Here is a 15,244-nt window from a genome sequence, read left to right as displayed (position 1 = left end):
TCAAGCACTTCACTCCTACGGACTTCATGCTTGGGGGGCTGTGGACTGGGCAATGGGCTTAGAGACGTATCCAACAAGCCCAATTAATATAAGAAGGAAGATAGACCCAAATCCAGTAAGTTAGATTCTGTGTTATTATAAATATCTTCTTCTTCCCTGCTTTAGCAACTGACTTGGGAAGGAAGAAACCAACTTCCCGCAACCGCCATAGCTTGGAGACCAAGGTTACCATCCCAACTTTCACGCTGTACCACCGAAGGAGGTGCTGAAGACCGAATTTCTAGGAACCTTAGCTTGGAGAAGAAGACTTAGCGGTCTATAAATAGTTCCACATTTTCAGTTGTAAGAGGGGATCATCATCTGACTTATAAAATTCCTAGGGTTGTTGGGATTAAACCAAGTGTAATCACACCATTTAATCAATAATACAACCCCCTTTGAGTTTTTACCAGAACAATGGTATACTGTTAGTATTATATTATTTTTTATTTTTGAAAAAAAGTTTTCGATTTTTCCGGAAAAAAATCGATATTTTTTCGGAAAAAATTTTTTGATTTTTTTTTCGGAGAAGTTCCCGATTTTTGGGAGAAATTTTTTTGATTTCAGATAAAAATAATTCCGGAGATTTTGTCTGAACAAAAAAGTTTCCGTTATTTTTTCGGGAAAAAAGTTCCGATATTTTATTCGGAAAAAAGTTTCAGATATTTTCCAGAAAAAAGGTTTCCTATATTTTTCTGGAAAAGTTCCAATATTTTATTTGGAAAAAAAGTTTCAAATATTTTTTGTTTTTTCACTCTTTTTTGTATCAGCAAAATTTTTTCAGGTGAACATTTTGAAACAATTTTTCCCAAAAAATCGGGAACTTTTTTCCGGAAAACATCGGAACTTTTTCCAGAAAAAATCGAAATCTTTTTTTCCGGAAAATATCCGAAACTTTTTTCCCAAAAAAAGAAAGGAAACTTTTTTTTCCAGAAAAAATCCGGATTTTTTTATCTGAAATCGAAACTTTTTTCCCCAAAAAACGGGAACTTTTCTCCGAAAAAAAATTGAAAAATATTTCCCGAAAAAATATTTTCGGAAAAAATATCGAAAACACATGGTTCATTGGTGAGAGACCTATCATGATCTTCCACATGAGAATCCGCCATTTAAACATACTTTGTGTACGTGGGCCAGATTGGGTTGGGTTTGGCCAAAACCAAAACCCAAACCACATATGGTACTCCGGGTTGGGTTTAGTAAAATAACCACTCGTTATAACATTGGACCGGGTTGGGTAAATTCACTAATTTCCGGGTTGAATTGGATTAGGTTGGGTTGTGGGTTACCCAAATTATTTTTCTATTTTTTTTTATATTAAATATCTAAATGTTGAATCGTCATATTTTTTCATAAAAAATAACTCAATCAATGTATTTTCTTGAAAAATAGGGTAAATTTTTTTCACTATAAAAAATAATCACCCATTTTTTTGTGTAAATCTACTAATTTACGGGTTGGATAGCGTGTTATCCAAATGATTTTTTTGCCTTTTTTAATATTAAATGACTAAACCATGAATCACTATATTTGTTTATGAAAATTATTCAATTTTTTAAAATTTTAAAAAAATAATGCGAAAAATTATCATATTTATTCATAAAAATTATTCAATCTTTTTTATTTTCGTAAAAAATAGTATAACTCATTTTCAATATAAAAATATTTAATAATCAAATGAAAAAATCTTTAGTATTTTCATAAAAAAATTCAAGAAACATAGCACTAGTGGGTTTTTTGGGTTGGGTCCGGTTTTACCCGAAACCCGACTTTTTTAATGGATTTTTCATTTTTGAAATCCATATCCACCCACTTGCTCGACCCAATCCACTTTTTTGGGTTGGATTGGATGGGTTTGACCGGATCGACGGATTTGTCCAACTCAACTCATGTACACCCCTACTTTAAATGATACTATAGATTTGGGGTGTGTTTGTTTCATGGATTCTAAACATATTCCTGGGAATCTAAGGCTGAAAATAAAATTACCCGTGTTTGTTAAAATGGAACCAACAATAGTTCCAAGGAAATAATTATTCCAGGGAAATGGTTTTTTCCCATGTTGCCAGGATTATTAATCCCTTCTAATAGACGCAGGAATATTTTATTCCCAAGGAACAAAATCAGTTATGTATAAAACTACCAGCCTACACCACTATCTACCCACGATTTCACAAATGTTCCCTCTTTCTTTCTTTTATTTTTTTCAAAAATAAAATATATTAATTATTTTAAGAAAAATTAAATAAAAGATTCCTGGGAATTAATAATGTATCCAAACACTTTTTTGAAAAATTTATTCCTTGGAAAGTCATGCCAGGGAAAGTTGTTCCTGGGATTAATTTTTGTAACCATGAAACAAACGCACCCTTGTTTCTTTCGCCTAAAAGAGATTAAAAGTTTATTAGGAAGTTAAGAGGAAAGAGTGATGAGAATTTTGGGGGAACACTTGAGTACCGACTACCGAGATGCAACACCGACAATAGAAGTTTTTTTTTTTTTTTTTGGTATAATAGAAGTTAAATCAATATCATTGGATATATGCATCAACTTCTTGTCAATTAGATCAATCTCTATTCTCTAGTTAATTTTTTATGTTCCTTTGAATAAGAAGAACTTACCGTACACATTTATGGAAATAATATTATTAGTAGTAGAATTTATAAAAAAAATTACTAATCTTGAATACATAATCATGAAAATGAAATACAATTTTATTTTCTTTTTTGGTAGAAAAATAAAATCTCATTCTAATTCCTTACAAAACTCCCAAAACCAAATTAGTACAAGTGAAACAGAAAAGAGGATGGCTTAGCAGTTAGCAGCAATGTTGGCTAAGCAAGGATGCGCATTTTACAAAATGAAGAAAACCTGATCTCTAGTTGTTTGAAGGGAAAATACTTTCCTAGAAACAATCTTCTCCTGGCGGTGGCACTTGTAAGATATAATCCAAGTTACACTTGGAGAACTAGGCTAGAATAGAGGAGATTGATCATGCAGATTTATGGAAAAATGGTGACTACTGACGACCAAAACATTAGAATATGGAACGGCAATTGAATACCATGAAAACGGGTTAGGTCCGTCGGGTCATTCTGTTTAACCTAAAGAAAAAAATTGATCGAGTTGGAATTTTCAATTTGCCACCATTAGTTGGTCCGTCCCCCACTTAATCCACTAAAAAGTTGAGGTGGAAAAGCAGAGTTAAATACATATTATATATGGGGATGAAGCCCATCTATTCCTTTCTTTGACGATCATCTCCGTATATAATATGTATTTAATTTTGAATGGACCTTTGGACTTTGGACTTTGAAGCCCATCTATTCCTTTCTTTTTTGACCCGCAATATAGAGTCCATCGTGGTATCTTCCCTAACCTTGGAGATATCACTGTAGCACACACTCAAAAATGCAACAGCAACCATGACATGTCCCGTCTTGCTTTGCCCAAAATTGCAGTAATACGAATCAATGTGATGCATTCTCTATGATTCAATGGCATAACATCTCTAAAATACAAGAAAACCAATGTGATGCATTCTCTCAACAATTCAGATTTTTTCCCCAATATATATATGAAAAAAATCCTAAAAATCTGGTGTGGCTCATGGATCCGTCCCTGGGATGAACTATTTTTCAGTTTTTTTGTGGAAGATAATAGAACGAAAAGTAACACATTAATAAGAGCAAGTCTTCTATTGTCACAATATTATGAGCACAAGTCTTAGGGGGGTGTATTGGATTAAGATTTCACAAGACAATTTTAGCAAAAAAAATCTTGAAAATTTTAAAAGACTTTGTGAGATTGTATTGATTTTATGAGATTTTAGAAGACTTTTTTGAATGACTTTTTCAATCAAGATTCTTAACACAAGAATTTGTTAGACTTTATGACACAGACTTTTGAGATTTTGAAGTACTTTATAGACTTTTAAGATTTAAATGAGTCAATAAATTTGATATAAATTCCTTCTAAAATAATAATGAATCAATCAATGAAAATTAATTTTTCCTTAAAAAAATCAACAATCATTAATATAATAAAAAAAAATAATGAATAAAATTGTACCAAAAAAAATCAATGAATAAACAAAAAAACAATTTATACAAAATTGTGTATAAATTGCCGTAAAAAGTATGAAAATAAATAAATAATGTGTTTAGGCGGTTGCCGTAAAAAGTATGAAAAGCTAAACAAAATGACAAAATTTGTTTGTGGTTAAAATTTTATTTATACATTTGTGGTTAAAAAAAAAATGACGAACAAGGTTCTGTTGCTATTGTTGAAACATGTTGTTGTATATATTTTCAATGTCTATATCTTATAATGAATCGTGACACTATCTATGGTAGCATGACAACCATGAAGAGGAAACGTGATAGAGAGGTAGGGAGAAAATATAAGTGATTATAAAAAACATGAGATAATCAGGAAACATGAAATAGAAATATGAGGAAAGGTGCTACATGGCTTACAAATTTGTTGGGAGAATGGGTTCAGAAGAATCATTTGCTTCTCAGATTCGCTTCAGGCAGTTAATTTAATCCGGGAAGGAGTCTCAGCTCATCACCGGTTTGCGAATGAAATCTTTAGCATCCGACAACTAGTTGATAAAGATTGGGATGTAGTTCTTGAACATACGCTCCGAGAAGGTAATGCTTGTGCGGATGTGCTGGCCAAGATGGGTGCTCGCTCTAACTTGCCATTAGTGAAAATTACTTCACCTCCTAGTGAACTCTCTATGCCTCTTCTCGCTGATGCGCAGGGTGTAGTTTTCATTTGGGAGTAATTTTTTCTTTTTTTCTCTATTGTAACCAAAAAAAAAATATGAGGAAAGGTGAAAGAAATAAAAAAAAAATGAGAATCCATCAAAATCTCATGATATGAGGAAAGACTTTTTGTAGCTCAAAATTCACTAAAAAGTCCATCAAAATCCATTCAAATCCTATTTTTTAAACAATCCATCGAAATTAGAATACTTTTGAATACCACAAGACATTTTGTAAGTTGTTAAGAGTCTTGATTGAATACCACTAGACTTTTTTAAAGTCTTTTAAAATCCTAATTGAATACCACTAGACTTTTTTAAAGTGTTTTAAAATCCTAATTGAATACCACAGGATTTTGTCATCATAAAAAAGTCTTTTAAAATCCATTGAAATCCTAATTGAAAATTAATTTTTATTTCGTAATATATATAATGCGATGCTAAAATTCTACAAATAAAGTATTGGTTAAATTGTATTTTTGGCCTCCTAACTTTCACAAACTTGCGATTTTGGCCCATAACTTTAAAAATAGCACTTTTAGCCTCCTATGTTTTAGGGGTGCTCGCGGTTCGGTTTGGATCGGTTTTGAGGCAAAAACTCATCCGATCCAAAAATAAATTTATTTGTGGTTTGGTTCGGTTTTGGATGACAAATAAAAAAAATCTGATCCAATATTATACGGTTTAATTTGGATCGGTTTTTGGATATCCAAATTATAAATTGTAATTTTTTTAATAAATATAAATATTATAAAAAACGCTACAAAATAATAGTTTGACATTTTTGACAAAATAAATATTAAGTTTGATGTAAAATATAACATATAATATATTGAAAATTAATATTTTGGAATGAAAATTACCAATTATATTCGAAACATATAAAAAGTAAAAAAAAAAAAGATTAAATTAAACTAACATATAGTATTATCAAAATTTAAAACAGATTAAATTAAACTAACATATAGTATTAACAAAATTTAAAATGAAAAAAAAAAGGTTAATGCAATATATATATATTTATACTAATAAAAAAAATTAAAATATATATATGCGGTTTGGTTCGGTTTGGATCGGTTTTAAGAAATCAATCCGAAATCCGATCCGATCCAGCGATTTTCACAAAAGAACATCCAAACAAATCCAAAAAATTTCGGTTTTTTACGGTTTTCGGTTTTTTTGGATCGGTTTTCGGTTTTTATTTGGATTGGTTTGGATTTGAGCACCCCTACTATGTTTAGCCTTTTTTGCAAAAGATCAATTTTGACCAAGTCAATGCTGACATGGCAGTGACTCAAATGTCACATCATCACTACTTGCCACCTAATAATTAACAAAAAAAAAAGTAGCATGTGCATTATCCTGCCATTCTGCAACGTTCATATATGCTAGTATTAAGTTCTTCTCTTCCAAATCAACTTCAATCAATTTCAATATCGTTCTTCTCCCGATTTCATTTTCGTTCTTCTCTCAAATCAATTTCGTTCTCTGCCAATCTTCAAGCTTCATTATCATTTTATTGTAATTAATTGTTGTGTTCTATGGTTTTGAAATTATATGGCTTTAATTTAATATGATTTTGAAATTGGTATGTTCTGTAAAATAAATTCTTTAAATTCTCACATCCTGTACTAGATACAAGAAGAGGACAATGTGTGAGGACCATTTCCTATATTGAAATGAACTTGCCAAAGGCTCACAGGAGCCAACTAGAATCATCAAATTTCCTGTATTGAAATTCATAACCCAACTTAAAGATAAAATGACAAATTAGAAGGCAATACAAAATTGAAGAATAATAAATCCACCTAAGATACTCACCTTAACGTCTTAATGTCGTATTGATAGGGAGAAGTTATTATACATAAGTGTAATCCTTATGCATGGTACATAAGTCAATAACATCCATTAGATTGAGCATCCACATGTAATAATCCTAGCCAATCTCAACTCACACACTCACACCTAATCTCACACCCCCCAAATTTCTCACGTACCCCCCAAATTACTCGCGCACCCCCAAATTTCTCGTGCACCCCCCAAATTTCTCATGCACCCCCAATTTCTCGCGCACCCCCAAATTTCTAGCGCACCCCCCAAAATTTTTCACGCACCCCCAGATGACTTGTGCGCCCAATTTTTTTTTAACCCCCCATATTTCAAGCCTAAACCATTTTGCTGTGGGAATGGTTTCAAAAATATACACTCCAAAACCATTAAGTGCATAAGATGGTTTTGAAGTACATCCTATAATTAGAATCATAATTGTTTTTTTTTTGTACAATTATAATCATTATTTAAAACCAGTTAAATGGTTTCAGATAGTTATACACTAAAACCATTTGTATTGTAAAATGGTTTTATGTGTGTTTTTATGGTTTCAAAAATTCTGGAAACTATTATGCTGGTTAAATGGTTTCAGATAGTTATACATTGAAACCATTTGTATTGTAAAATGGTTTTATGTGTGTTTTTATGGTTTTAAAAATTCTGGAAACCATTATGTTGGTTAAATGGTTTCAGATAGTTATACACTAAAACCATTTGTATTGTAAAATGGTTTTATGTGTGTTTATATGGTTTTAAAAATTCTGGAAACCATTATGTTGGTTAAATGGTTTCAAATCACAATTATTGTTTGTATTCTAATTATAGGGTTGTACTCTAAAACCATCTTATACACTTAATGGTTTTGGAGTGCATATCTCTGAAACCATTCCCACAACAAAATGGTTTAGGCTAGAAATGTGGAGGGGACCAAAAAAATAAAATTGGGGGGCAAAAGTCATATTGGGGGTGTGCGAGAAATTTTGGGGGTGCATGAGAAATTTGGGGTGCATGAGAAATTTGGGGGTGCACAAGTAATTTGGGGGGTGCATGAGAAATTTGGGGGTGTGCTAGTAATTTGGGGGGTGCACAAGTAATTTGGGGGTGCACTAAGTAACTTATGCATGATGCATAAGGATAGCTTATGTATAATAACCAATCCCGTATTGATATATGATTTGTATATTCCTCCTAAGATACTCTCCTCGATTGTTGCTTAACAATTGAAGAATAGCTGACAGTGTATCAACAAGGCCTTGTCCACATGGAGAAATATATGAATACTGAGAGGAACGATGGTAGTATATGGTGATGTTCTTTACAATTGAGAGATAGTGAAACAGATCAGTTTGGCAAAAAAGTGTCATCAAATTGAGAAAAATAAAATCTTGAATCTTGATAAAGGTTTGTTTATGGAGTTTCATGGTGTGAGTTGTGGTCTTTCAAGTACTGTGAATTTTTGGAGTTTGATTATGTGATATTTGAGTGAAGGTTTTTTTTTTGGAAGTCTCAACTCCTTCAATTGCTTTATTTATTTATTTTTGTTAATTATTAGGTGCAAAGTAGTGATGACATGGCATCTAAGTCACTTAAATGACTCTCCATGTCAGCATTGACTTGGTCAAAATTGACCTTTTGCAAAAGGGGCTAAACATAGGGGTGTACGTGGGCCGGATTGGGTTGGGTTTGGCCAAAACCAAAACCCAAACCACATATGGTACTCCGGGTTGGGTTTAGTAAAATAACCACCCGTTATAACATTGGGCCGGGTTGGGTAAATCCACTAATTTCCGGGTTGGATTGGGTTGGGTTGTGGGTTACCCAAATTATTTTTCTATTTTTTTTATTAAATATCTAAATATTGAATCATCATATTTTCTCATAAAAAATAACTCAATCAATGTATCTTCTTGAAAAATAGGGTAACTTTTTTTCACTATAAAAAATAATCACCCATTTTTGTGTGTAAATCTACTAATTTACGGGTTGGATAGCGTGTTATCCAAATGATTTTTTTGCTTTTTTTAATATCAAAAGACTAAACCATGAATCACTATATTTGTTTATGAAAATTATTCAATTTTTTAAAATTTTTAAAAAATAATGCGAAAAGTTATCATATTTGTTTATAAAAATTATTCAATCTTTTTTATTTTCGTAAAAAATAGTATAACTCATTTTCAATATAAAAAATATTTAATAATCAAATGAAAAAATCTTTAGTATTTTCATAAAAAAATTTCAAGAAACATAGCACTAGTGGGTTAGTGGGTTTTTTGGGTTGGGTCCGGTTTTACCCGAAACCCGATTTTTTTAATGGGTTTTTTATTTTTGAAATCCATATCCACCCACTTGCCCGACCCAACCCACTTTTTTGGGTTGGGTTGGGTGGGTTCGACCGGGTCGACCGGATTTGCCCAACCCATGTACACCCCTAGCTAAACATATGATAGGGGCCAAAAATGCTATTTTTAAAGTTAGAGAGTCAAAATCGCAAGTTTGTGAAAGTTAGGAGGCCAAAAGTGCAATTTAGCCTAAAGTATTCCAAGTTCAAACCTCGAATCCTACCGTCTAGGAAGCACCGACACTCCTCAAATTAAGCGTGTCCGTGTCGGACACATGTCGGTGTCCGTGTCCAACACCGACACAACACTTATGATTATATTAAATTATGTCATTTTTTCAAATTTTTATCAATGTCGACGTATCAATGTCCGTGTCGTGTCCGGTGTCCGTGTCTGGTCCGTCCTTCATAACCTACCAACAATGTTTCGAACAGATCATATTTTTTGGTCTCAAATACAGTTATTTGGAAACAGCCAAACAGGGGCTTCTCTTTAATGGCTTAAACCCCAAACCCTATGCGCAAGCGAAATGCAAATTGTGTAACTTTCATCAAACCTTTATCTCTGTTGATTTCCAATGGCGGTCGTTGGCTTCAAATTCGTGCGTCAATCTACTCTTCATCTTCGTCCCACTCCCTTCCAATTTCTTCGTAAGGTACCATACATACAACTCCTCAATCAATTCAATTCAATTCTTCTCCATCTTTTCCCTAATTCTATTCTTTATTTCATTCAAGGTTGTGCCCAAATCTGTCGTTTCAATTGATGTATCAGAGACCTTCAAAAATGAAAATGGCGGCGGCTCAATTCGTGAAGAAGGCAAGTCAAGCACTTTACTCAATTGTTAGTAGTGAACTCAAGCAAGGGTTTTTACTTTTCATTTATTCAATTTTTAATTGAGATTTTTTCTTGTTCAATTATGGAATTGTTTTTGTTGTTTAATTGGTGAAGGAAATAAGAAATCCACCGAATGGAAGATAGGTTCCAAAGAGCTTGGAATTCATAATTCATCGATTGGAGTCACTGCCAGGAAGGTTCTTAATGGGCTCAAGAAAAGGGGTACATACTCCTTCACTTTTCATATGTCTTAGACTCTGTTTGCTAAAAATAAGCTAGCTTATAGCTAATAAGTTAGCTTATAGCTAATAATTATGATGCAATTTAGTGTAACCATTTCCCCCCTATTATAGCAACATGGTTCCTACTTCCTTGTCAGTGCAAAAATAGTGCTTTTCACTTTTATGTTTTAGGCTAGTAGAGCATTGAAAGTTTCCACTTCTGAATTGCATTTTCACTTGGTTTAAATGAATAGATTATTATTTATTGAATAATAGCCTTGTAAATGGTCTTGTATGTTCATAGCTTAAGCATAAGGTTCCAAGACTTCTAGGTTTATATAAGCAACAATAATAAGTGGTCTTCAGCTGCATAGGAGTTTAAGATGCTTGCTTTGATTACAATAAGAATGTAAGATGGATTTGATTATATTTGATCCTCCATGGATTATATTGTCTGCAATGCCATGTTATCATGTTAATTATACATTTCGGTTTTCCCTAGTTGAACATATATATTGTACTTTTCATCATTAATTATGTTTTACTGCTTATGTTGTGTATATCCTCTTTTCGAAATGTCAAGAAATTGTTTTCTTCTCGTCGTAGGATATGATGTATACCTTGTAGGAGGTTGTGTACGGGATCTTATTCTAAAGCAAACACCAAAGGACTTTGATATTATAACTTCAGCTGAGTTAAAAGAGGTTTTCTTCTTCTATTCTATTTTTTATTTTATTGTTTGAATTATTTATGAACTTACAGTTTATGGACAACTTTATGCATTCGGCTTTGCATGAAAGGATGATACCTTGTAAAATTGCATGACGAACATTGACTCAATTTGCAGGTGATGAAAGTATTTTCCTGGTGTGAGATAGTTGGCGAACGGTTCCCTATATGTCATGTTCACATGGATGGTACCATCATTGAGGTTGGTATATTTTGGTTAACTTCAAAGAATTTTAGCTTTGGCCTGAACTTTATAAAGTGAAATGCTTGCTTGAATTTTTCTATATTAAGTCCTGTTTTTCTTGATTGCTGTTTATGCTGATTATTTTATCTCTCATCCAATCAGGTGTCAAGTTTTAGCACTGCTACTAGATGCAAGAAGGGTGTGGAATTCTCTCATCATACAAAAGCCCCTAATGATTGTGATGAGAAGGACCATCTTCGGTGGATGAATTGTTTAAACCGGGACTTCACAATTAATGGGTTGTGTATCAGTTCATGCAACTTAGAAATACTAAATCCTAAGCGGACATCTCTGATTTATTTAAAATTCACATTTAATTTTGTACAACACTTTATGCTGTTAACTAACTTCATGCTCTTGCAGGTTGATGCTTGACCCGTATGCAAGAGTTGTATATGATTACATGGGGGGAATAGAAGATATTAGAAAAGCTAAAGTGTGCATGTATTTCTGAATAACTATGTTTTCTTATATTTCTTTTGCTAAGCAGAATTTTGAGGCTTTTTTACTGAATTTTCTGTATGAATAGGTACGGACTATAATTCCTGCAGATATGTCTTTTCGGGAAGATTGTGGTAAGTTTCAATCGGTCAACTACTTCATCCTGGTTTCCTATTTCGTTCATGTTTGACTCCAGTTTTCCTTTCTGCAGCTCGAATTCTACGTGCAATTAGAGTTACTGCCCGCTTAGGATTTAATATTTCTAAGGAAACAGCTCATTTTGTTAAACTTTTGTCTTCTTCTGTAGTAAGACTTAATAAGGTATTTCAAGTGTTCTTCTTTGTCTCTTATATATATATATATATATATATATATATATATATATATATATATATATATATATATATATATATATATATATACACACACACACCAATGTTCTGAACAAATTGATTTTCTTCAATATTTTAGGGTAGGCTCTTGATGGAAATAGATTATATGCTAGCTTATGGTTCCGGTGAAGCTTCTTTGAGGCTATTATGGAAATTTGGACTGCTAGATATACTTCTTCCCTTCCAGGTAGATGTTAATTATGCATTGAGTTTTTTACTCTATCATGAAATGAATATTTATTTAGATTGAACACTACAGGCTGCTTATTTTACTCACCATGGATTTCGAAGGAGGGACAAAAGGACCAATATGCTTTTGGTAAGTGGTAACTTCATGCTTCTTCATAGAGTTTTCAAAAACATGCTTGTCACATTGCATATGATCCCTGCATATGATTTTCACATAGAATATGCAATATGGCAAGTTCATTTTGTTCCACTACTTGAAGACATGCAATATACATATGTGCGTAACTTACATACATGCATGCTTATGCCAGTGCACACAAACACACATATTAGCAATACCTTCATTAAGTACATGTGGCAGAAGACTTCCAGTGTCCAAGTAGTGAGATGGGGTGGGGGTAAGGTGGGGATCACCTTCCAGTTTTATGTGGTTTATCAGACTTATCTTGGCAAAATTAGGCTCCGTTTACTTTGTGAAAATGTTTTCTATTTTCATTTCCTAAAATTAGTGTTAATTTTACTTGCTAAAAGGATATACTAGACTCTTGAAGTGAACAATTGTGTGCATTTTGAGGAAACGATGAAACTGCCAAATATTGTTTTCTTCTTTCTATCACAATTGTTCATTATTATAAGGCTCACTCTCACATCCTCTTATTAGTAAGTCAAAATGAACAAATACTTTAGAAAATGAGAACAGAAAATGTTTTCACAAATTAAACATGCCCCTAATTTTTGTTTCTTGATTATCATTTCAAAATGTGCATCATATTAGCAACATTGACACCTTTTTTCTTATTGGATCTTTTGGAATTTTATTGCAGTCTCTCTTCTCCAATTTAGATAAGCTTTTGGCTCCAAACCGTCCATGTCATAGTAGCGTATGGTAAGATCTGTGCAACAAAATTGCCTTTATGTTCCATGTTTCCTTTGTATTATATGATCAACACAGTGTGTAATGCTCTGAAGAAAACATCCACGAGAATGAGAAATTTCATAATTTTCACTAGAATTGTACACAAGCTTTCTTTGATCATGGCATCATGTTATAGGATTGCATATGTTTGAAGACATGAATTGACACCCGTTTATTTTGGATTAAAAAAATTACTTTTACATAAAAAGGTAATCTAGCGCTTATTCTTTTGAGAGATTTATGTGCAACAGAACCTAAATTGAGTCAGTTAATACAATCAGGAAAATCACTTTTTAATATTCGCTCTCGTCTACCTCATTTAAATCATTTAATTTAATCAGATTACTTTTCAGAAGTTGCTTTAAATAGTTTTTCATTAAAATCAAATTTCAGGTTTTTTTTTTTGTTTAGATTTAAATTATTTTCAATATCTTAAACAAATAAGTTGAAATGCTAACACACTTATGATCCTTTTGTTCTATGAAGAGGAAGCAATTGAAATTATATAATAATCCCTTTGCAATTAGTTCGTTACATATTTTTAGATTTTCTTTTTAACAAAATTTGGTTCTATAAAAAATATTTCAAAGATACTTTTGGAGCTTTTGTGTGTCTAAATCATTCGATTATTTTAGTATTATTGAAATTTTCCTTTAATAACACTCGTCAATACTCAATGCTCAATGGTAAGAATAATTTCAAAAATTGTTTTTCTTATATCTGAATTGTTCAGAGTCTTGGTGGAACGCAAAAAAAAAAAAAAAATCATTTTACTACTGTATCAAGTATACATGGTTACTTAGAGTTAGAACACACTAATATCAACAAGCTGATTAAAAGTGGGTCAAGTCAACAAAGGAAAGTTTGTAACCAAAGCTAAATCTATGTTTTCAGGTTCGGGATCCTAGCATTACATAAAGCATTGAGTGATCGACCGAGGGACCCCTTGGTGGTTGCTGCATTTAGCCTTGCAGTTTATAATGGTGGAAACGTGTTGGAAGCAGTTAAGATAGCAAGGATGATCAATAAGCCACATGATATGAAATTTCCTGAATTATTAAACCTTTCAGGCAATGTGGAGCCTTTGGAAGCTGGGGTTAGGGATCTTGCAGAGTCTGTTAGAGGGGCATTGTTGCAAATGACTGATGAACATTTTGTATCTCAGGCTATGGCTGACTATCCACAAGCTCCTCATTCAGACCTAGTGAGTATCTTTTTCCTTTTTTCTTATGCATATTCTTTAGGATTTTATCCAGTGCATGGAACGCACGAGGATGTTAAATACCTTAATTATTATTTATCTCAATTAAATCAAAACTTCCACTTTCCTCACCAATAGCACTCACGTTGATGTGCAAAACATGGTATATAGATAGTGTCAAAATCACCATTGGTGTGATTCATAGTGAAAGAGCACTCTCGCTCGCATCACATTCTTTGCCAAGTCTTCATATATGACCAAGTTAATAACCTTGATAATCGCATTCTGGATAACGTAATAAAAAGTATTTCTCTACTCTCTTCATTCTGGTTTGCTTTAGAAGTAAGCAAGCAAAGACAAGTTGGTGTGAATTTTCTTAATTTGTGTTCTTAATCTTTACGTCAATTTCACAGGTGTTCATCCCATTAGCATTGTACGTAAAAGCCTTCAGCATTTTTGAATGTGTGAAAAGGAGTTATGATAAGAAATCTTTGTCAAAGCAAGACATGAAAATTGATTATGAGTCCTTAGCTAATGGTAATATACAAGAAATAAGACACGTTTTTGCAAGAATTGTATTTGATACGGTGTTCCCACTTCATCAAGATCAGGATCAGTCACTGCAGAGCAGTAGGGTTTCACAGGGAGGCTAGTTTGAAGGTTTTATTAAATAAGCATTCTATCAATGGGAATAGTCTGATCATAATCAGTGTATTGATGGAAGGTCTGATTCCAGCTGTGAGACGTACTTGCAGGAATTATCATCAATTTATTTTTCGTCAACACCTGAGAGGAAAGAGACCTGCACTGCCCTGGTATCATTACATTTAAATCACAAGCGCTACATAGCCGATGGAGACTGAAGAAAAATCATATCATATTATTACAAAAAGAAGTTCTTCAGTTTTGGCTTGTAATGATAAATCTATCTTCTTTTTTTTTAAGAGGAAGAGTAGGTTTGTTGCTGAGCTGTCCCCCCCCCCCCCCCCCCCCCCCCCCAAAGATAGTTCTTTCATCAATCAATGTCTGGAACAACTTTGTATCTTTTGGGGATTTTTTGGTAAAGTATTTTGTCAATGGTTAATAATGTTA

At 32.8% G+C, this 15,244-nt stretch overlaps 1 protein-coding gene across 1 annotated transcript; it reads left to right on the top strand.

The window, feature by feature from the left end:
* The first annotated feature begins 9,417 nt into the window (after positions 1–9,417).
* On the top strand, positions 9,418–15,244 carry LOC123917981. Its single transcript, XM_045969907.1, has 14 exons — positions 9,418–9,637; positions 9,720–9,801; positions 9,934–10,041; positions 10,647–10,744; positions 10,888–10,971; positions 11,116–11,252; positions 11,377–11,449; positions 11,543–11,588; positions 11,666–11,775; positions 11,926–12,033; positions 12,106–12,165; positions 12,860–12,921; positions 13,846–14,155; positions 14,566–15,244. The coding sequence occupies exons 1-14, from the start codon at positions 9,560–9,562 to the stop codon at positions 14,803–14,805; spliced, it is 1,596 nt and encodes a 531-aa protein (XP_045825863.1). The 5' UTR covers positions 9,418–9,559; the 3' UTR covers positions 14,806–15,244.

Source organism: Trifolium pratense, linkage group LG3, assembly GCF_020283565.1.
Source record: "Trifolium pratense cultivar HEN17-A07 linkage group LG3, ARS_RC_1.1, whole genome shotgun sequence".
Taxonomy (NCBI): Eukaryota; Viridiplantae; Streptophyta; class Magnoliopsida; order Fabales; family Fabaceae; genus Trifolium; species Trifolium pratense.
The sequence above is the reverse complement of the archived record's forward strand: the minus strand, read 5'-3'. Positions and strand labels throughout refer to the sequence as shown.

Excerpts from the sequence above, each read along its gene's own strand:
- LOC123917981 (XM_045969907.1), top strand. The coding sequence starts at position 9,560 with ATGGCGGTCGTTGGCTTCAAATTCGTGCGTCAATCTACTCTTCATCTT. Across the intron at positions 9,802-9,933 it reads CGGCTCAATTCGTGAAGAAG|GAAATAAGAAATCCACCGAA; the intron begins GCAAGTCAAGCA and ends TAATTGGTGAAG. Across the intron at positions 12,922-13,845 it reads CCATGTCATAGTAGCGTATG|GTTCGGGATCCTAGCATTAC; the intron begins GTAAGATCTGTG and ends CTATGTTTTCAG.